This window comes from Tigriopus californicus, chromosome 5 (genome assembly GCF_007210705.1).
Source record: "Tigriopus californicus strain San Diego chromosome 5, Tcal_SD_v2.1, whole genome shotgun sequence".
Lineage (NCBI taxonomy): Eukaryota > Metazoa > Arthropoda > Copepoda > Harpacticoida > Harpacticidae > Tigriopus > Tigriopus californicus.
This window is the reverse complement of record NC_081444.1, coordinates 12,087,459-12,109,157: the sequence shown is the minus strand read 5'-3', so window position 1 is coordinate 12,109,157 and position 21,699 is coordinate 12,087,459. Positions and strand designations below refer to the sequence as shown.

At 43.2% G+C, this 21,699-nt stretch overlaps 2 protein-coding genes across 7 annotated transcripts; one reads left to right on the top strand and one right to left on the bottom strand.

Annotated features, from left to right (window-relative positions):
• Positions 1 to 713: 713 nt before the first annotated feature.
• LOC131881088 (ectonucleoside triphosphate diphosphohydrolase 7-like) lies at positions 714 to 7,944 on the bottom strand. 6 transcript variants are annotated; one of them, XM_059227853.1, is made up of 11 exons: positions 7,799 to 7,943; positions 6,384 to 6,432; positions 5,978 to 6,165; positions 4,795 to 5,005; positions 4,269 to 4,716; positions 3,723 to 3,889; positions 3,266 to 3,653; positions 2,946 to 3,193; positions 2,250 to 2,399; positions 1,995 to 2,169; positions 714 to 1,598 (listed from the first exon to the last, which is right to left on the bottom strand). In XM_059227853.1, exons 2-11 carry the CDS (start codon positions 6,389 to 6,391, stop codon positions 1,587 to 1,589), a joined length of 1,995 nt encoding a protein of 664 aa, XP_059083836.1. In that variant the 5' UTR covers positions 6,392 to 6,432; positions 7,799 to 7,943; the 3' UTR covers positions 714 to 1,586. The 6 variants fall into 6 exon arrangements, with proteins under 6 accessions (XP_059083836.1, XP_059083833.1, XP_059083834.1 ...); XM_059227850.1 differs by lacking the exon at positions 714 to 1,598 and having other exon boundaries at positions 1,622 to 2,169; XM_059227851.1 differs by lacking the exon at positions 714 to 1,598 and having other exon boundaries at positions 1,622 to 2,169; positions 7,872 to 7,922.
• Positions 7,551 to 21,056, top strand: LOC131881087 (uncharacterized). Its single transcript, XM_059227849.1, has 5 exons — positions 7,551 to 7,692; positions 7,972 to 11,340; positions 11,860 to 11,931; positions 13,870 to 19,564; positions 19,656 to 21,056. Exons 2-5 carry the CDS (start codon positions 8,526 to 8,528, stop codon positions 20,896 to 20,898), a joined length of 9,825 nt encoding a protein of 3,274 aa, XP_059083832.1. The 5' UTR covers positions 7,551 to 7,692; positions 7,972 to 8,525; the 3' UTR covers positions 20,899 to 21,056.
• The last annotated feature ends 643 nt before the right edge of the window (positions 21,057 to 21,699 follow it).

The window sequence follows — 21,699 nt, the reverse complement described above, 5'->3', positions numbered from 1 at the left end:
TTTGATCCAGTCGCTCGATCAAGCTGAAAATTGAAATGAGTAATTGTTGTAGCCTGGGATCATTCTCATTTGAAGAAGAACATATGCGTTAACTCAATCGCGAAAAGCTAATTCCCAAACCAAGCGTCCCCGTCCATATTCCAGTTGTTCATGCTTGGACAAAATGATTCTAGTTTTTGAGGACGTCTGTTCCAGTCTAGCAATCTCTGAATGTGTTTTACAGGGCGGGGCAGAGTCTAAAATTCCGAAGTAGAAGAAGCAATTGTTTAAAAGGGGTTGCAATTAGCAAAAAGGCTCCAGATCAATTTGAATCCAGTAGTTGGGGCAAGCCTTGAACGAAAGTTGGATTTGATCCAAGGTAGAAGTAAGGGCTCCATTGAGACTGATCCGTTGAAAAAGGAAAGTAGAGTAGTTCAGGAGGTGAGGTCAAATCCGAAGGCAATTTTCTCTTATGTAAACTCTAAGAGAAAGATGTGACACCCTGTAGGGCTTTTTGAGGTCAATGGGGAAGCCATAGACAATGTAGAGTCCATGGCCAACATACTTGGAGATCAGTTCTCTAGTGTGTTTTCAACTCCAAAGAGTTTAGGAGCTGTTGCCCATTGCTCTATTGATGAGTTTGTGAAGATTGGCAAGGCTTGCCAACTTGAGCATTTATATGATCTTGTGGTCACAAATCAAGATGCTTTAGAGGCCAACAGGGACTTGAGACCATCCAGCTCTCCTGGCCCTGATGGTGTGACATTTTAATTTTTGATGAGATGTTCACTGGTTCTTGTTCCTGTTTTCTCGTACTTGATGCGTTGCATCTTGGACCAGGGCAAGTTCCCCTCTTCTCTGAAGGTAGCTCATGTTGTTCCAATTTTCAAAGGGGGAGATAAGTCACTCCCCAGTAACTATAGGCCGATTTCTCTCACTTCGAATATTGCGAAGGTGTTTGAGAAGATCATGAAGTTCAAACTTGTTGAATTTCTTGATATACATGAAGTCCTTCCTCCTAGACAGCATGGGTTCCGAGCACATTTTAGCACGGTTACCCAACTGATTGAGCATATAGAGCAGGTTATTGAGGGACTGGAGAGCCATGAATCAGTCGATGTAGTTTATCTCGACTTTGCCAAGGCCTTTGACAAGGTAGATCATGGCCTTTTAGTTAACAGGCTCCATGAGATTGGGATCCAAGGCAAGGTTCTCAATTGGCTAAGAAGTTTCATTTGTGGTAGGAAACAATTAGTTAAGGTTGAGGGATCGCTTAGTGACATACATGATGTCAAGTCGGGTGTCCCTCAGGGCTCCATTTTGGGTCCTCTCTTTTTCATCATCTTCATTGCTCCACTTCAGAAGCTTGGTAGTAGTAGTGTCAGTATCTCTTACTATGTTGATGATATAAATTGGTAGTGGTTAGGAATGGTCAGAATACTAGTTGTCTGGTAGAGGTCCTAGACCAAATCTACTCTTGGGTTGCTGCGAGTAATATGGCCTTGAATGGAATAAAATTCTGCTCAATGACCTTTGGGTCGACGCCATTAGACACTCCACTATTAGATGATGAAGGTAAGGGCATTCAGCAGGTCTCGTCAAGGGATTTAGGTGTAGTCCTCCAAGCAAATTGAAAGTTTGATGAGCATAGCCAATTGAAAGTTGGTAAAGCTTTTCAAACATGTTGTTTTATATATTACTCGTTTAAGTCCAAAGATAGTATCACAATAGTATCACAGAACTCTGTACAAGTCGATTGGTCAGCCACATCTGGAGTATGCTTCACCCATTTGGGCTCCAATCAGTTCTACAGGTTTTCAATAGGTTGAACAAGTCAAAAGATGTTTCACTAGGAACATCACAGGAAAGAGAGAGCTCTCGTATTGGGAGAGACTAAACTTTACCAGGGTACTTAATATTGGCATACTTTTATCACAACTAGAGTTTGCAATTGCTATAAAATTTTCAATTTCTAGAGCTCGCTATCCTATGTAGAGTCCAGATTTGGACGTCACATGTTTCAAGCCACCCGATGGAATGGAGCTCCCAATGAGCAAATCTTCATGTTGGTAACTATTATTGGCATCCGATTGAGCAGCCTCAACATCTAGCCTCGAATTATACCCATTTGAGGTGGGAGGCCAGAATGGCACCGAAGGCACTTTTCGAAACGTACTGGGACGGATATATCTGCAAACGAACATAGTGAAGCTTTCGTCAGTAAATGGTCATTTTGTCACCCTTTTTCTAAAATAGAACGATGTTCAAACCTTTTGAGCCGATCCAAATAGACAATTATGGCAATTATCACAAAGATGAGACACAGCAACACAATGTAATGCGAATAAAGATATCCGGAGGCAAATGCAGAATGATATGGTCCATGGTGTACTCGTTCTTGAGCTTTGGACTCAATTGCTCTGAAAGAAAAACATCAAAAATCAATTAATAGTTTATGCCCATCTATGATTAAACCGAAAAAAAGTCGTTGTCCCGTTTACGAGATGCCCGTCAATTTCGAGCGTTATCATTGCAAACTTTTCCGTTGAAGTTAACAGAGGAAAAGATAGCCGGGGCTTCATTCAAGTGTTACAAAGTTATGTTTCAACACAAGTGTCCCTTTACTGGGCAGATGATATTAATTTGGTTAAAAAGGCGTAGTTGGTTCAAACGGGATGTCCAACCTTAGTTTGAACCATAAGTGGAGATATGTTTTTGCGACGTTTTGCATCAACGACCAACTCATCTTCGGACTCCTCGTAGAAGAGGGAAAGAAATGGGAACGAGGTCAAGAGAGTGGAGGAAGTGGGGAAAAAGGAAAAGATCTTGGGATCTGTGTCGAAAAACTCTTCATATCTAAACAAAAGCACCTCCAGACACTTGTCCAGATGACTCGGTTCCTTCCAGCTAAAACAACGGTTGAAAATGTCTTAAGTGCTAATAAGAAATTTGAGACAAAACTCTACCTTAAAGGCAAGAAACGCGTTCTATACAGGAGCGCTCCAAGCGTCCAATGAACCACTTTCCCGTTGACCGTCTCAGGGGCGGCTGATAAATGAGAGTACGTATCCGGGAAGTCAAAGCCTTCATGAAGAGCCACGGTCAACCAATTGCTCTTAAAGCATTGCGTCTCCATTCGTTGACGATCTGCGTTCCTGAATTGACCCGCATTGAATCTGTTCCACGTCAACTCCCAAGGAGTCTCGCAAAAATGCTGCAAGACGCAAAGGAATTCGAAATATGTAAACCTCACCTTCAAAATGGCTCTTTTATCTACTTTGTATACCTTGGCAGCACTCTCAAACTTGCTGTGAATATAAGGTCCACCCATTTTGAGCACATCCTCCATAGAATACCAAAATTCAGAGAAGGCAAAGAATTCGGAGTTTTCAAATTGGATGGACGGGATTTTGATCCCCGCATCCGGACAGTTTTTGCCTTCACACTTGGCAAACGGTTCCTTGGTTTTGGCGAAATCCTTGAGGGTTTCAAAGCATTTGCGCCAATTTCCGGTCCCGGTTAGATGAATTTGAGTGCTTGGCCCGAAGTTGTCCGACAAATTGAAAGGGATGTGGTACATATTTGGATCCAAATTTATGGTCACACTATCATCAAAGTGAAACGGTAAACATGGATCTTTAATCCTTTGTTGGGATGTTAATCCTTGAATAATACTAAGGAGATAAGGAGAACTTGTTAACATTGATGTATCCTTGACATTTGTCCAATCTAGAGGGATATACCTGGTGTTAGAAACAATTTGTGATAAAATGAGATTGCGACGGTGTCTGGCCATGGCCTCGTTGGCGCCGTAACCCAAAAAGGTGGTCACGAAAACGCGATATGTGTGCTCAACATCGTGATCTTTACAACCAAGGTTGATCTCTACCACCTGATTTTTTTCTTGCTCCTGTAAACAAAAACAAACAAACATTGTTTTCATCTTAATATAAGATCAATGCAAAAGAATGGCCAAAATCAAAATGTCTCCGTCAAGTCTATTCTTAGTTGGACAGGCGCAGAGCTTTTTATGGTTTAGAACAGCTTGTCGCGATGGAATATAAATCTTTATTGAAAAGTAAAATGCCACGTAAAAGAGATGGAAGATGGTGGTAAACTTGAACACCTGCATTGCCGACTTTGTCATAAAACTCTGAACAACTATTGCCAAGCACTCGTACATTTTAAAGTACAACACTCTTGTGATCCGGAAATTTCGTTTTGAAGTTTGTAGGAAATCGATAAACTTTTGTATGCACACAATCAGAAACACTTTCATCAGAACTCACCGAGAGCCCCTCCAACTGTAAGGCGGATGTAATCTCCATGGCGATTTGCATGGAAGCTCCGCCCATATCAATGGCTCCGACTGTTCTTGGCCTTAAAATGAGGCCATCCTCTCCACTCTCTCTCACAGATGAGATCACTTGAGGTGTCTCACTGTGTCGAAATTTCCCGAGGACGTAATTGATAGCAAGCCATTGGTAAATTCCTTCCTGTTTCCCGGTAATGATCTCCAGATTGCCCTCCGGAAATAAAAATTGATATTTTTGAAGGATCCCCTCCCTCAGATGCGTCAAGATGTCATCCTGCTCTTTGGAACTCAACATCCGCATGCCTGTCGTGGCCAAAATATACAATGGTGTCTCCCTGACCTTCTCTGGTGGAATATGTTCCAAAGCAAATTCCAACAGAGGAGTAATATAAAGTAAAGCTTCATAGGGTTTCTCCCGAAGACTGAAATCAAGAAGAGAAATCGAGATAGCCAAATGGTTAGTAATCCTTCCAGGCTTGAATGGAGGATCAACGACTCACCTAGATAATCCAGGGGTGACTTTCTTGTAGATCGGTTTCCCGTTTTCCCCTGTCAATGGAGTCAGTTTCAACAGTTCATTTGGATTTCCGGAGTGCGTGGGCCAAGTGTACAAATAAGCCCGACTGCCACTGCTTCCAGCATCAATGACCACCGAATAATGAAGTTCAGTGGAACCATTGGACTTGGCAGGGTCCACAAAGGATAAGATGTCTGTAAATACATCACAGAGTTTTTTCGATCTCATTCTACATATCTGCATGCTGGACATCGCTCGGGGGGAGATTATTGGCGTGGTTTACATGGTTACAAAAACCCACTTTTTTGACAATTGATTTCGTTTTGGGACGGGCATGTGGTACCTATGCGGGATGTCAATGTTAGTCGTATCTACACTTACAAATTATGACAAGGAAAACGCAAAGCACCATGGCTGTTTGGAACTTTTTTGAACCAATGGTTCATTTGATAAGAACAACGGTCAGCTCTGTTTTGTTTCAAACCTCAACACCAACTCAGCACCAAAAGATGAGGTGTTTGATAGTTCACATTCGTTAAAAAACACTTGCGCCTTGATAAACCTCGGGCTGGGCCTAGCCTGGGCCTAGGCTTGTGTTGTGCCTTGTTTGTGTCACAGCTAATTGAATTTGGTCTCAACTGTTCTATATTGAAGATTGAAGGTTTTGAGCATTAACAAAAACCGTATCGGCAAGCGGTTTAGATCTGAGCTATTCCTCCGTCTTATGAAAATACCATATTGTACTTCTTTCTTGTACGGTTTTTACGATACAAGCCGAGGAAACATTTGTGGATTGTTAGAGAAGTCAGCTAGAAACCAAGGTTGTAAAAATCTAGGAACTGACCTTGTGTTATTTATAAAGGGTCACATCTTTATTGGGACAAATCCTTTTCAAGATGGAACCAATAGCTTTGAAAAGATCATGAACGAAAGTACAAAAACAAAGCAGGGTCGATCTTAATCCAAATTGTTCTTGCAGCTTTTCTTCTCAAATTCAATCATCTGAATTGGTATAAACGATAGGTAAATCTAAGGCAGACTAATTTTGACCATCATTAAAATAATTCGCAACAATTCAGTCACTTCCTTCATCACTCACTGCACCATCGAGTTCACAAAGAGTTCGAGTAACAATTTTCGTTTTTCTAAACTGGCTTTGAACTTACTTGGAGGTAGAAAAGAGAAGCAAATCAAAAGGACACTAGTTAAAAGCAAGCAGATTACAATGAGAATCAATGCCCGCATTCGTTTGTCCCCACTGATCCCAATGGTGGGCGTGTCCATGGTGGCCCGGGAGCCCGTGGGCGAAGGAACCATCGAGAGTGGCAACAATGGTTGAACTTGATCGTAAAACCTGTAATGGAAAGCCCAACTTGGTCACTATATTGATCACGTTTTGAATGACGTGTGCGCTTGAGCGAAAGCCAGACCCATTATTCAGGCCTATGCTAAATCTGGCATTAAGCCAGATCACGTCCTTAGCATTGACATTGAGTGCCTACACACTCAAAGGAGCATCCTAGTGTTCTTATTGAGTTGCGTCATATGAAAAAAAAGAGGATAGTTTTTTACCTCTCCATTTTGGAATTGGTCAACACTCTCCGAGTAGCAACATTTCAACCTAAAATGGAGAAGTAAGGCATGTTTGAAGATGAGCGCTGTCAACATGTTTTTCACGCATTTTTGTTGGAAACAATGAACACCCATAAGAATTGGGGTGGGTGGGGTAGGATTTTGGAAATGGGGCTCTCGGAAATATGCGATCAATGTGGCTTTCGAGAAAGGGTGAAGTGAGAGACGACAACTTGAGGAAAAGCACGACAGGAATGCTAATGAGTTTTGAAGCTATAGTGTTTAAAATTCGAGATGGGTACACTATGGAAAGGGTTTTATATATTTTCGGTTTCAAGAAATGTTGATTTATCCGTCATTTTTAGCCCTCCTCAATGAACAGTATACTTTACAGATTCCGAATCTTTGGCCCACTCAAGATCCAGTGTTCTACGTGGAATATGCAATCGCTACGGGGTGCACCAAATCATTTGAATATTTTGCCAAAAGAGGCAATGAAACATGTCCGTTATTTTTTTTTGAGCTATGTTTAATATTTGATTGCTCCCGGAAATGAGCTTCTTTGTGAGTGAGTTTTAAGCATCACAATAATCAGTGCAGGCTTTCTACGCATTTCAAACTGCTAAGATTTATGGTCCTAAAGGAAGGAATAGTACATAGCAGGAAGAAAACTTTCACTTTTTTTGAAAATTTTACACCAGGGCCATATTTCATTTTCTTGCTCTTTTGCAAATTTGGAATAGCAATGACCAACCTTGACCGAACCTGCCTATCATCTTCAAGCAATTACTCAATATCATCAAAATTAATGTATTTTGTCATACCCATGTAGAATTGTTTCAGTTCTCCTTACCTTGGTTATCCTTCATAGCTTACAAGCACACTCATACAAATAGAACAAGCTTGAACTAATCTCAATTCCTGTGTCACACCCTGCAATATCACTCTGCCGGCCAAGAATTGGTGGCTGTGCCTTGGTGATTTTTGTTTCTCTCATTTGCCCCGGACACTCCACCTGAGATTCTGGGCGAGTCTTAATTCCGCCTTCACAACTCTAGATTAGGAGGACGGAAGGCCAGGAAGCGACCTCGGTGGCCTCCGTAGTGCAAAACTCGAGGCTGGAGTGTGTGCACTCAACTCTCATCTTCACACATGTGCATGGAATTAAGAGCACGAAAATTACTCGAACAAACCTTGACGATTGTGTGAATCTGATCAAACGTGAGCTTTAAAATCATGATCATCCAATATCCTTGAACTTCGTCTAAAGCCAAGGGGAGGATTTGCAAATCATCGGGACGAACCAACTGTAAGCAAACAACATTGGACATGCTCCCCATTTCTAGAGACCCATTTCATCACTAACCCATCACATCCAAGTTTCTTTGGAACAATTCCCTTTCTCAATAACTCACCAGACTATGAAACAAAATCATAAGATGTCAGCAATGATGAACCACACTGGAACACACACACAAGGGCACACACCTGTTCCAATCAATCCCAATGTTTTGCTCCTCCTCCACCACCACCACCACCATCATCATCATCATCATCATTCTCAATGCCCTATTTCCTTCTTTCCCAGACTCCAACTGTTCTTGCCAAGCTTGTCGTCACAAGTGTTCTCTTGCCAAAGCTCCAGTTGACTCAAGGTCCCGCGGAAAAAATGGCAAACAAGAAAAACGGATTCATGGGATGGAAATCAGTGTTAGTGCCACGAGAGCCTCTCTATGCTACTAAGTGTTAACGAGGCGTGACAAGGATTTCTTAGACCTTGTATTCGGTGCCTCTAGTAGGATGGCGAGCCTCTTGAGAGGATTCTGAAGGTCCTTTCGCCACCCTGGCCTAAATTCCAGAGAAACGTCATCACTGGAAGCAAACAAATCCCATGGATCCCTCTTTGGCCAAGCTCATTATGCCATGCACGAGATAAGGATTTCGTGCTTTGCCTTCGATTTAGCCCATTCACGCTACATCCATCAGATCAGATAACTCACCCTCCCCTTCTTCCCCCTTTTCCTTGAATTTTCGTTTTCATCCCTCTTTAATTGGATAAATACCCCGGCCCCGTTTATCTCCTTCCCCTTCCTTGTCGGATCTCTTTTCCTTCTGTTTCAAGCGTCCAGATAAGAAAACGACATGGCAGAAACTGAAGTGGCTGAGAATCCGGAGACGCCTCCAAAATCGGCTCTGTGGTTGATTGTTCTTCTGACATCTCTTTTTGGTCTTGGGGTGTTGGACTTCTTCACTGGCATTGAGCCCAATGGGTGTGCCATGACGTATATGTACGAATACCCCACCTACATTCCGGTGGCCGTGAGCTCCGTGGTTCAAAGTCAGTTCCCGAATTATGGGTTGTATGTCTATGGTGAGGGAGCCTCGGTGGAACCCTTGAGTCAAGGCGTGTTTTCGGGTATTCCCGTGTTGTTTATTCCGGGCAATGCGGGCTCATACAAGCAAGTGCGATCTCTGGCCTCCGTGGCCTTGCGAAAGGCCATGGAGGAGGATTTCAAAGGAGATTTCCACTTTGACTTCTTTGCTGTGGACTTTGAGGAAGAGTTTTCGGCCATTTATGGCGGATCTCTGCAAGCTCAGTCAACCTACGTGTCCCATTGTATCTCCCAGATATTGAATTTGTACAAAGGTCAAGCCAACGCTCCGAAATCCTTGGTTTTGGTAGGTCATTCTATTGGCGGATTGGTGGCCAAATCTTTGTTTGTTCGACCCAAATTTGATCATAGAACGATTAGTGTGGTGATCACCTTAGCCACGCCACATCAGCCTGTGATCACCATGGACAGACACACACGGGAGTTTTACGATCAAGTGGACAACTACTGGAATCGAACCCGCACTGGAGCACTACGTGATGTTGTGTTCGTTTCAATTGGCGGCGGAGATCGGGATCTTCAAGTTCGATCCGGATTGACCAACTCCAAATATGCGGATATCAATGTGGTCACCACGAATTCTCCGTTAGTGTGGGTTTCTACGGATCATCGATGCATTACTTGGTGCAAACAGCTGGTTTTGGCCCTAAACCGAGCCCTATTCGACTCAGTGGACCAGACCAAACAAATCACCAGAGATGTGGCCAAAATCCGGAACACTTTCGAGTATCAACTTCTCGATCGGAGTACGGGAAAACATTACCAAAGACCTTCCGAGCTGTTCGTGGAAACGATTAAATTCAATAGGGATGGCTTTTGGAGTGACCATATGAAGCGACAATTCAGTTTCGAGCGAGAATACGTGGAAAGCAATACCCATATCGTGGTCATGACCTTCGATGATCCTAGACATCGGTTCATGACCGTGGATGCTAGTGGGATCGACTATAACAACTGGATCTTTGGTTGTAAAGACACTGCTGTGCACAAGAACACGCGCATCTGCGATATCGGCCATAATCTCTCCAAACAATCCAAGATCGTTCCTTCCCAAGGGAAGAGAAAACTGGCCCAGTTCGATATGCATCAATTAAAGGAGGAATTTGGTTACACTCATGTGGTTGTGTTCATCCCCAAAGGCAAGAAACACGTCAAGGTCCATCTGGACGTGTACAACGAGTTCCATCGACACGTGGAATATCAGACACCCCGATGGATAACGTTCTTCAAATCCTATCCAATTGTAGCCAAGACAGCTGAGCGATCCTTATTCTACAACGTGACCCTTCTGGAGATGGACCAAACTTGGCAGGCTTACGATATTATTGTAAAGCCGTTAGGGCGATGCCCCGACGATACCCATTTCGGTTTGATGCGATTGGTGACACCTTGGGCATATGATGCGACTCAAACGCTGATTGCCCACAATGAGACCTCTCGATTGACTGCAAAGCTTCAAGTGACTAAACCATCCGATTTGGGTACCGACCCCATCAATCCCAGACTGGATATCTTACTCAATCCTAATTGCCAGTATTCGATCGAAATTCAATCGGCCGTCCACAAAATGTGGGGTCAAATGGTGCGGTTCTATGCTCCCATGATCATACCCTTATCTATCGCGGTTCTCCTTCTGGCTCTGACCTACCAACTGAAGGCAATGGAAGCAGAGAACCATTGCTCATTCATTCTATCCGTGCTTACGACTCAAGTCTCGCCTATCTCCGTGGTGATGCCGGGGCGATTAGTCGGCTACGTCACTTCGACCGCTTTCCTGGCCAAATTCCTGCCCATCAGTGATTTTCAGAGACTCAACGACAGTGGTTTAGATTTTGGCGTCTTGCCCATAGTTCTTTTCTTTGTCAGCATCGGATTGGTGACTGTTGTAACCATGGCCGCTTGGGTATGTGTTATTTTGTTCGGAAACGTGGCCAACAAAGCCGTGATTCGATTCTTCGGACCCGTGTCGCCTCATGAGGTGGTTATTGAGTTGGCCGTATCCGGAATGACGAAAGTACCGTTCATTGTCTCGGGGGTACTGATCGCCCTGACCATGGGCACTTGTGGTTCTTTGGCCTTGTGTCTCGGAACCTTTATACATTTTGTTCATCTATTCAAAATGTATGAGGACTATCTGCAAAATCTGATGCGATCCTCGATGGGACTCAAGGCCGCCGAGTCCAACTTGTCTCAGATCAACTTTCAATTCACATTGGGCTTGTTATGGACGATGATGTCGCTACTGAATCTGCCGGCTTTACTCGCTTGGACCAGGAGACTGCCTCTTGAAACCCATTTGAATCCGGACCCTTCTTTGATTCCTGCTGTAATGCTCTCTGGATCTTTGGCTGTGCTTTGGGGAGAGAATGCTCCCCGAAATCTTCAATTCTATAGTCAACTCTCGGCTTTAGTGCAATTCTTGGCGATTCTTATCGTTGTGTTTGGTTCCATATCAATGTATAGAGTGAACTACTTCGTGAGTGCTGTATTTGTGGCATTATCTCTTCATCAACTTTTGGCACCAAAGAAGATGGTTCCAATAATAGCAGATGCAGATCAACAAGGTACCTTTAAGAATAATTTGCTATCATTTTCATTCAGTTTAGGTATATTACTTAGATTTAGAATTTTTTGGCAAGCTTGTGAATGACTCTCGAGATTATTTTTGTAGACAATTCCACTTGATTGTTCAAGTATCTTTTTTCAATGAAGGCCGTCACCGGATGTGCTAGACTGTAGATTTGATTTCTAATTTTGGTTACAAGGACAATAATCTTCTTTGTTGAGGACCATGAGAGGCATGGTTTTAGGGAATTACCGTATACCTTGAACTTCTAAAAGATATTGTACTGTGTCTAGTAGGAACCACCTTTTTCCCATGAATCTCACTCTTTCTATTCACTTGTGTAGGTTGGGAAAAGGCTCTTCAAAAACAGACAATCTAGGTAGATGTCAGAAGCAGACTAAAATGGAATGCTCGTCTCTCTTCGAGGACTCTTTGTCACCTTGATAGACAGCCAAAGGCCATTGACCTGACCTGAAATCTGTAGGGTTCATGACATAATTTCTTCCTTGTATTTCAGTGGTGCCATCTGAAACAGAATCCTCGGATGCAAAAGAGGATCCCAAGGAGGAGAAACACATGGCTGGAGATGGTGATGACTGATTTTATCATGGAATGATGCGTTGTGTGATCCTTCTTTCCCCCAAAATAGACATTCCAATCGTGTTTGAGAGAGCTTAATCAAGCCCAACCCAATGTGAACTTGGACGATGGGCAGATTTTGTGATATTCACTGCTAACAAAAGACCTGTTTTTGTGAGCGTCATTTAGAAATTCCGATCATTAATTCATTCCTTTGTAAGGCCACTCTTCGAATTCAAAGAGTGGACACCCTAACGTGACCTTTGTCCTTGGTATGAAACCCAATAAACGAACCTTTAAATTGTTTGATTGACTGAAGAGGCCTAGTCTAACAATGTGGTGAGTACAAATAAAAAAGGTTTAATCGTTAGCCGATGACGATCAGTTTTGGCAATCTGGGGTGATGAGGCTATGTTGTCCTCTGAGTTTGATGTTCATCACGCTTGAAACCTGATCATGAATATGCAAAAAAAGTTTTTGATCGGCAATGAAAGAAATATTTCATACAATTTAATTAATATCATTATGAACCCCCAAAAATGTTGAGTTTGCGCAAGATTACTAAAACTTTTTGCATTAATTAATATAGAATGTCATTAAAGGTTGAATATTGGCTAAATTTTATTTTTTCTCAATCCTGGACAAAGCCTTGTGGCTCTGTAGGTGCAATGTGTAACGCACAACTTGAAAAGGTTTTGATCGCTTTGATACATTAAAATCAGATCAATCAAAATGCCACAAAAGACGTGTACTATCGTCTAAAAAGTATCCCTTTTAGAAAATCGTAAATCAAAGTAATACAGGGCCGATCAGGTAAATTTACACCATTTTCAACAAAACACAAATCGACGAAATGATCAGGTAGGCATCTGGAAATACGTTGAGGTTAAGGTTGGCTGACCTAATTCTTTAGTTACTTCCAAATAGCCCGCAAGCAATGATTGCCATTCATGAAGCAGGGAAGTTGGAATACGACCCTCGATCTAGCTTGCGCGGGACGTCCAGCCACTCCCTTGATCAAGCTCCTGAAGCTTCATATTAGAGGCCTTCAAGGCCTTGACGCTCTTAGGGCAGGTCGAGCACACCTCTTTCTCCAACTCCCCTTAGAAGAATTAGCCTATAGGTTGAGGTCAGGTTAGTTGGAGGGCCAGGAGCTTCCCGAAATCTACACAATTGTCTTATAGATGAGCCTTAGCATGGTCTTTGACTTGTGAGGTAACGCATTGTCGGACTTGAACACAACCACTACCCTACGTAAATGGCCTTCTCCAAGATATCAGAGATGATATGGGGGTGGGTGGGAGTGGGGGTGTTTGATCTTCCTCGTGACTTTGTCATCAACTTTGCAGCTGTTGTACACGTTCTAAACCATTTCCTTGTGAAGCTTCAGATGCTTGATCAAGGGAGTGGCTAGACGTCCCGCGCAAGCTAGATCGAGGGTCACATCTAGACGTCCCTGTTTCATGAATGGTAATCATTGTTTGTGGGCTATTTGGAAGTAACTAAAGAATTAGATCAGCCAGCCTTAACCTCAAGGTATTTCAAGATGCCTACCTTCTCATTTCGTCGATTTGTGTTTTGTTGAAAATGGTGTAAATTTACCTGATCGGCCCTGTATAGTGTTATCTTATGTGAATGAGGGATAAAACTTGCGGTAAGCTCGTATTATTTAAAGACTATCTCGTACATTCGTCCTCCAGAACTTTCACCATTGCTCGCACTAACAATTTTTGCAAGAGAAGTCAAACACTTTGGACTTTTTAAGAGGGTCAGAATTTATTTACCTTTATTGGCGCGGGAGAAAAGCTTCAAAAGAGGTTAGCGCTTCGTGAGCCAGCTAAGTTAAAAGAAAAATCACCTCTCAATTTGATCTGCAGGCTTGCAAACTAACCGCATCGTTCAATCCTTTTCCAATGGGTGTGACAAATATTTCAATTGCTCTTTTCAGAAATCGCCTCATGGAGGTGCCTGAAGATACTGAGCCCATTGATGAAAGCTCAAGCCATGTTGTTTGCCGTTGAAAGTGGGATCCTGAAACTGCCATGCTTCCTCAAAAATATAACTAGATCATTTTTTCCGAGGAGAAATCCACAATCGGACGAATCAGCGGTGGTCCAGGGCTACAAAATAGAATCACCCATAGTTGAAACAGATCTTACCCAGAATATCACGCAACCAACAAGAGATGCAGCACCTGAATCAAATACTTTGAGAGGGACAGTCCAATCAGTATGCTCTGCCATCATTTGCATTCCAACCCGATTGTTCCCTCGTTTTCACGTCGAAATGGATGCCTCTCAATCTTCATCCCCAGAGACTCAAGTCTCACTTTTTGCTACCATGCGAGATCTGCCTGCAGGCTTTTTCCATGATCTTCAAAGAACTGTGTCCGAATCAGCCACTTTTCCACTTCACTATTGCAAGACATATCTAGGAGGGTGCCGAACGGATTGGAGCATTCGCCACCTTCAAAATGCTCCCAAAGAATTTGGTACAGATCTTACGAAATTTGGAGCCAATCTTTGGGCGTGTGGCCAATTTGGTTTTGGCCTAGTCTTGGGTCCTTTGAGGAACATTCAAAACATTGCTGTACACTTCATCAAGGACCTTCAACGGCAAGGCCATGAGAACGGATCATTTGTTGTTTATTACCTCAAATTAGCCGGATTTCGATTGAAATCAAAGTTCCAGAAATTAAACCCAGAACCGCCAATGGTCGAGATTGCACCAGAACAAGCTGAGCTCAAGCCACATAATGTTGAAGTATTGGATGAACAGCAAGAGAACGTGCTTCATCCCTCGAAAGCTGCAGAACTTCAAAAAGAAGCAGAGAACCAGTTGGGTCAGACGAGTTCAAGAGCAAAATACCGATCCAAAATCCTTCGGGAACTCACTTTATCGCCAAGCACGGTATTAAGGTCATCTGTCGAGACCCCCAAACAATTTGTGATAGACCTCGTGAATTTGATCGTTCATGTCAAGGAATTCTTGCAACACTACCTTTCATGGCTCAAACAAAAGAAGGACGAACATAACCTTTCCTTGGACCCCTTGATTCGATCATCGAAGGTCATCAGTGTGGGAATTTTGTCTGTGACGGGACTTACACTGAAGGTTCTTTTTCAACTCTTGAAGCCGGGAGAGAGGAAACCCCAAACCCATCAACCATCTCAGCCTTCAAGGGTCACAACGACAAAGCTTCACGTAGAAACAACTGCACCAGAAATGACCCCTGAAGAGATCCGTTTGAAAGAATTCCGAGAGCAAAGCGAAAAGAGCTTTGGCAAACCTCGATTGCCTCAAGACCTCTCCAAACTAAAGAAAATGCCCAAGCCCATAACCATTCAACGTGAAAGTATCATCAAGAGCTCAGCATCCGAGATTCTTCAAGATGATGAAGAATACGAATTATCCAATCACGATTTGGATCTTCTCAACAAGGAGATGAAAAAGAAATCCGTCAAATTGATGAGCTTGAAGGACCAAGCATCCATGAGAAAGTCCATGGAAGAAAAGATCCGTCAATCTCAAACAGATCTTGACCTTGATCCGGATGACTTTGAGAACATCCAAAAACATATGTTTGACTTGGACGAACCCATGCAATATCAACCTTCCCCAAATGAGGGCGCTCGTTTGAGGGATTATAATGAACCAGAAGTCCTCCAAGAGAGGCTTCAGGCCCAGGAAACTTTTGCAGATAGAATTAGTCCATTTGAGGAGGATTGGGAGGGTGACGAACCACAAGAGCAAGAGAGTGAAGAAGCGGACTTAGGTTCGGAATCTGAGTCACAAGACCATCAATACCTAGCAGACGGTTTTCGTGGAGTTGAAGAATTGAGGCGTAGTTTAGACGAACTGAAATTGCTCGACGTTTCCATGAGGCAACTGGAGAATCAATTTGAATCAGATGAAGGATCAGAGCAAGGTGATCAAGTCCAAGTCAAATATGTCGACGATGATGAATTGAACCCAAGGTTTACTGAAAGTTTTTCTCCATGGTCCAGAAATTCTCAGGAAATGCGAAGGGGGGAAGAGGAATCCAATGGCGATGATGATGAAGAAGCGGATGATGACGATGATTATGATGACGAAGATGATAATGAAAAGGAAAGCTTTCAATTAGGTATTGAGAGGCTTCAGGTGCAATACCAGAAACAATCAAGCGGAAACGCAAATGTCGAAGTTGTCGAAAAATCCAGAGAAGAAGCGACCAAATTTGAACCTTTCTATGTAGACGACTTGGACCAAGAGAAGGAACTCTTGGAGCTGTTGAAATTGGAACAGAATCGAAAAAAGAGTCAATCAAATCAGAAACCGAACTTTTCGAATGAACTGAAAATTCAAAATTTAGAACTCGATCAAGGGGCTAGATTTGACATCGGCGATGACAACGAGACGCCTCAGTTTTCAAATGAAGAACACTTGCAGGATCAAGATCCTTATGAACCAAACTTGGAACTTGAAGCTCGAGAAAGACGATCTGAAGTGGCTCTACAAAGACCAGTGCCAACCAAAAGAAAACGCAAAACATCTGACAACCTGGAAACCCAGCAATCTGTTCCACAAAGGATAACCCATCAAGAAGAACACCTGGAGCAAGCTACATATGACGAAAAGCAAAATGAAGATGCTCCATATACCGAGGAACAACTCGCTCCGCCCAAACCAAACAAAAGAAAACAAAAAAAACCAGCACTGGAGCCTGAAAAATTGGAAGTTGCCTATGAGGAAATGCCATTTTCGGATGATGAACTGGCCTTATTAAAATTCATGGAGCCACCTGGGTCAAAAATTGGGAAACTTACCATTCCCAAAGAGCTCAAGGATGAAAATCTTCAGGAATCCCTAAGAGACTCTGCCAATGGCTCAGATAATTTGAAGAATAACCAAAATCCCCCAACAAGTGAGAATTTTCATGATCCTGCAATTGAGTCTGAGGAAGTGAAATATTCATATAATGATTCTAAATCACAGTCCCAAGATGATATAGTAATACCAGAGCCTGCAGATCAAACTTCAACTGTCTTGAATGCTAAGTATGCTCATAAGGACCTTGAAAATCAAACACAATCGCCAAACTCACCCCCTGTTCCAAAGCAACGCAAGGAAAATGAGATCAAACAAATCAAGACAGTGGATTTATGTGGAGAAGATTTGCAGCTTACTGAGCAAGAGAAGTTACTATTGGAACTATTGCAGAAAGAAAAACAATTTGCTGAGGATGATCCTTCGGTCGGACAACCCCAAATTAAGAGCCAGATGGATCTCAAAGGTCCGCAGCGATTTCAAGACGCAACGCCAGATCCTCGGAAAATGGCAGCCAAACCAGAATTTGTGGAGGAGGAAGAAGTCCCATCATTGGAACCTCTTCAGAGCATTGAAGAATCCTTCCCTGAACACAAACACCTGATTGGACCAGATTTTGAGCTGAATGATGATGACTTTGAGAGAATTTATGGCGAGGAGGAGCCCGACTTAACATTCTCATACGCGCTTGACGATCGGGTCTTGGAACCAGAGATTGGAGAAGATCATTCCGAAAGACTTTTCTATTCCACGGATATCATAGAAACAGATCAATCTGATTACGTTGATGATAGTTCTTCTTTCCAACGTGAATCTGATAGCCATGAGAAATTCAAAGATATCACTGGAGACCTTGCAGAAAGTGATGTCGATAAAAACCACTTACATCGGCAACAAATTGAAGTGCCTATGGGAGATGATTTTGATATCAATCTCGAAAATGGTGATGCGGAAGGGGCTTTGTTAGGAAACGACCATGACGGCGAGGCCAATGGAGATATCACAGAGAGCTTTTTTCAAGAAAATGTGAAAAGAGAACAAGTGTCTCATTTTGAACCATCGGATGAGGCCTTGAACAATGATTCCATGAGAAATGTGCCAGAAACAGAAGAGGAGGAAGAGGAAGAAGAAGAGGAGGAAGAAGAGGACGAGCAATTTGAATATGAACAAATGGAAGAGACATGTGAATATGATCCTGGTGACGAGCCAGAGCTAGAGTTCCAAGTTGAGGAAGCAGATCTGTTCAAAGACCCAAGGTATGATATGAGTGAAATGGATCCGATGGACATCAAGTTTTCCCCCGATGAGCTAAAGGTCATGGTATTCGGAAAAGAGAAACGGGAAGTTGGGAAATTAGATCAACGGGACATGAAGAAGTTTGCCTCTCCTGAAGACAAAGAACGTCTCCGAAAGTCTAATTCATCTCAATCAAAACGACAGCAACAGCAACAACAGGTGGAACAACACCACTCGGCAGACACCAAATTGAGGGAAGCAGAAGATTACCAGAGACTTGACCAGGAATCAGGGTCCTCAGTTCTTGAGGGAGTGCAAGATAAGTCACAAGGTTGGGAGAATCAAGATCGCTCAACCCAAGCATTACACCAACGCTTGAGCCAAGATGATACTGAAATGCTTTCGCCAATTCATGCTCATCAACAACAGCAGGAGCAGCAACAAAAACAGCAACAACAGCAACAACAACAACAACAACGTGAAGAAATAGACCTCAAGCGGAATGTTATTGCCAAGGATGAGACGACATTGCCGGCCAAGTTGGATTTGGAAGAACTAAAACTGTTGGAGCTGATTGAGTCTCCAAATTATTTAGAAGACCCTGAAGTAAAGACCTTGGAAGGAATCAATTATGAGCACAACCAGCATTCAGAAAAGGCAAGGGAAGTCTCTCAACGTCCGTTGAACATACGACCCAACAAAGAAATATGTCAACCAAGCAAACCTTCGAATTCATCGGAGTTAGACGTGGGTTTCCCGTCGGAGCCAGAATTGGGAGCTCATCCTCAAACGACATTGAACACCCCAACCAATAATATTTGGTCTATGACACGGGACGACTACCAACCCAATATGGGACCACTTTCCTATGAGAATACGTTGTCAAGGGATGATCAATCAGGACCAATGAGTCCAAGTTCCGACATATTTGGAAAAGGGAAAATGACCCACACTTTAAATTACGGGGCAAAAAAGACCACTCCAACCCCGGAATTTGGCCGTACAATTGAAGAAACGCAATTCAATGCAGATCAAGACGTGGAGGAACTGGAGGCCGATATTGAGGACTTGGAAGAGGAAATTCGAGAATACAAGGCCAACAAGGCGCTCAAGAAAAGGTCCAATCGCAAGAGCCCTCCGCAAATGCGGCGAAATCTTCAGATTCCGCCATCTGATGATGAAGGTGAGGCGGAAGGTCGTAGTCCAAGAATCAGGAGGAAATCAAACAACAGCGTGAAGAAATTAGAAAAAAGTCAGAGTCAAAAACATCAAGGTACCAAAGAAAGTGAACTAGATTCCGTTGAATCATATCCTCCTACTTCAGATGGAGAACCACGGAAAAGCCGATACATTGCTCACTTTGTTCCTTTGGAAAAAGGTTACGTGCCAAAGAAGCTTAAGGACCCCAAACACCCTTCATCTCAAAGGAACAGTACCATTAGTACTACTTCGGAGGGTAAAAATTCCGAGGATGATTACCTGCAAGATGTTTCCCCACAACCGATGATAGAAAACATCGATACCGTTCAGGCCGAATGTCAATCTGAATATGAGTCTGAATATGAGGAGGAAGAAGAAGATGATGAGTTTGACGACGCCTTTCCGGAGCAACAAAGGGAATATTGCTGTACGGCCAAGGCGGGAGTACGGTACAGCAGAGGAAGAAGAAGATGATGAGTTTGACGACGCCTTTCCGGAGCAACAAAGGGAATATGATCATCTTCCCAAACCATCCAGTCAAAGTTCCATTGACACAGGAACAAAACCCCGACTCGCATCCACAAGTGTGCAAACCAGTGAAGCCGAATTTTCAGACTTCGGTGAGGACGAGGATGCATATGGCAGCTCCTTTAAGCGATCATATAGAAGCGGTTTGTCCTCGGGAACCTCTAGTCGACGTCCTAGTTTTGGCGATTCCAAAGACTGCGACCAAGATAGAGATCCCAACTATCATGTTAAATTTCGATCGCGGAGTGCCCTTTCTCAAGACGGGGGTTATATGTATGGCTATCCAGAAGATGATCGATCCTCGTCACAAATGTCGATCTACAATACCGACCAAAGTTTGGACATTTCAATTCCAGTCGACATGGAGACACGGGAACGGCTTCGCGCTCAAGGTGCTCACATGTCCGAGCCCATGGAAGCTTTTGCTAAGAAGGTCCAAGAGGCCAGGGAAACTTTGGAGAAGGAGCTTCTAGGTTTAGAGCCCGAAAACAAGGAGCCAAGCCCGTATCCGGTTCAAAGAAGCACATCAGAGCAACGGATTCGACCGGCATCTTCTCTAGGCTTTTCTCGAAAAACCAGTGACTATGTTTCACCCTATTTGAGATCAAGGCACCTAACGGGCGATGATGACGTCAAGGAAGCCAATGAATCTGGCACAGACTCGCGAAGAAGTCGACTTGAGTATGAGCCCCGGCGATTTGCCGTGAACCCTTATCTATCACGGTCCTATTCCACTCGCAGATCTTTAAGGGAACGGCGACGTGACTACGCCTGGGAGAATCCAGAAATGTCTAAATACTTGACACGAGCAAGATCAACCGATATCATCGGCTCGTCACCAATCATTCCAGAGACTGAGGAGTATCGAGCCCGAAAAGCCATGATTAAGACTTTGGATGACGAAATTGTCGCTCGTAGGAAACGAACACGAATGTTGAAGACTCAAGCCTTGATGCAGAGCGTTCAAAGTCGGATTAGCGCCACTCATGATCCGCCCATGCCAATCACGAGAAAGCACAGTTATGGTAGTCGGACTGGTCGTCAGTATGAGAACAATACACCATTGAGCGGTCATTTTGACGAGCAAGCCCCAGGAAATATTCGCAAATCATACGATGACCTGGCCAATATGTCCATGAATCGATATATGAAGGATCGAAATTATGGAACTTCACGTTTGTCACGACGATACAGCTTCAAGTGATTCCCTTTCCCTTTGTTAACAAATTTATTTCAGGGTGACTGGAAACTAAATTCTTACTTCCAATGCGGCCTTTTGCCTATTATATTCCCCTGTTCATTGTAAAGTTATCCCAGGTGTTATTACAAATGCGTCTGAAATAAAATTATTGTTCAAAAAATTCACTGATTTAATTGGTGTAAAAACGTATTCACCGCTGGACCCTTATAATTTACAACAACACTGAAGGCTGATCTAGTATCGCTCTTCGAACCTGGTGGAACAACTTGAAGCTTTCCAGAACTTTGTGGTGGAGATTCTTTTGATGTCTGGGGATGAGTTTGGCGTCATCAAGTCAAAATTAGCCATGTCCCTTAACCATATCCATTCAACCCACGTAATATTGACGATTGTCTCTTGGCAACATAGGAACACCACCATTCGATTAGATGTACCATTTGCGACTCCGGATCGAAGGGGCTTCTGTTTGTGGCAGTTTTTGTCATCCATTTCTTGTTGTCAACCTTTTCACCATTTTTGTTTTGTTTCGGCAATCATTCATAAAAGGCGTGAAAGCCTGCTCGGAAACACTCATAGACCCATAACAGACATGAATTTAGTTACTTGTCTATGCCCTCGACCACGTAAAATCTTCCTTCAGTCCAATTTATTGGTTGATATTTTACACAAGCCCTATTTTCGGGAGAGCCTCCTCCGGGGGCGAGCTGGAATTGTTACAAAGGCTGATTGTTTAAAACTCATTGTCACGTTCGTTTGCCTATCTCTAACCACGGTTCAGATTGAAGCTGTGTTATTGGTATTTCC

Excerpts from the sequence above, each read along its gene's own strand:
- LOC131881088 (XM_059227850.1), bottom strand. Across the intron at positions 4,717-4,794 it reads GTCACCCCTGGATTATCTAG|TCTTCGGGAGAAACCCTATG; the intron begins GTGAGTCGTTGA and ends TCTTGATTTCAG. Across the intron at positions 3,890-4,268 it reads TACAGTTGGAGGGGCTCTCG|GAGCAAGAAAAAAATCAGGT; the intron begins GTGAGTTCTGAT and ends TTTTGTTTACAG.
- LOC131881087 (XM_059227849.1), top strand. The coding sequence starts at position 8,526 with ATGGCAGAAACTGAAGTGGCTGAGAATCCGGAGACGCCTCCAAAATCG. Across the intron at positions 11,341-11,859 it reads AGCAGATGCAGATCAACAAG|TGGTGCCATCTGAAACAGAA; the intron begins GTACCTTTAAGA and ends CTTGTATTTCAG. Across the intron at positions 19,565-19,655 it reads GATGATGAGTTTGACGACGC|CTTTCCGGAGCAACAAAGGG; the intron begins CTTTCCGGAGCA and ends GTTTGACGACGC.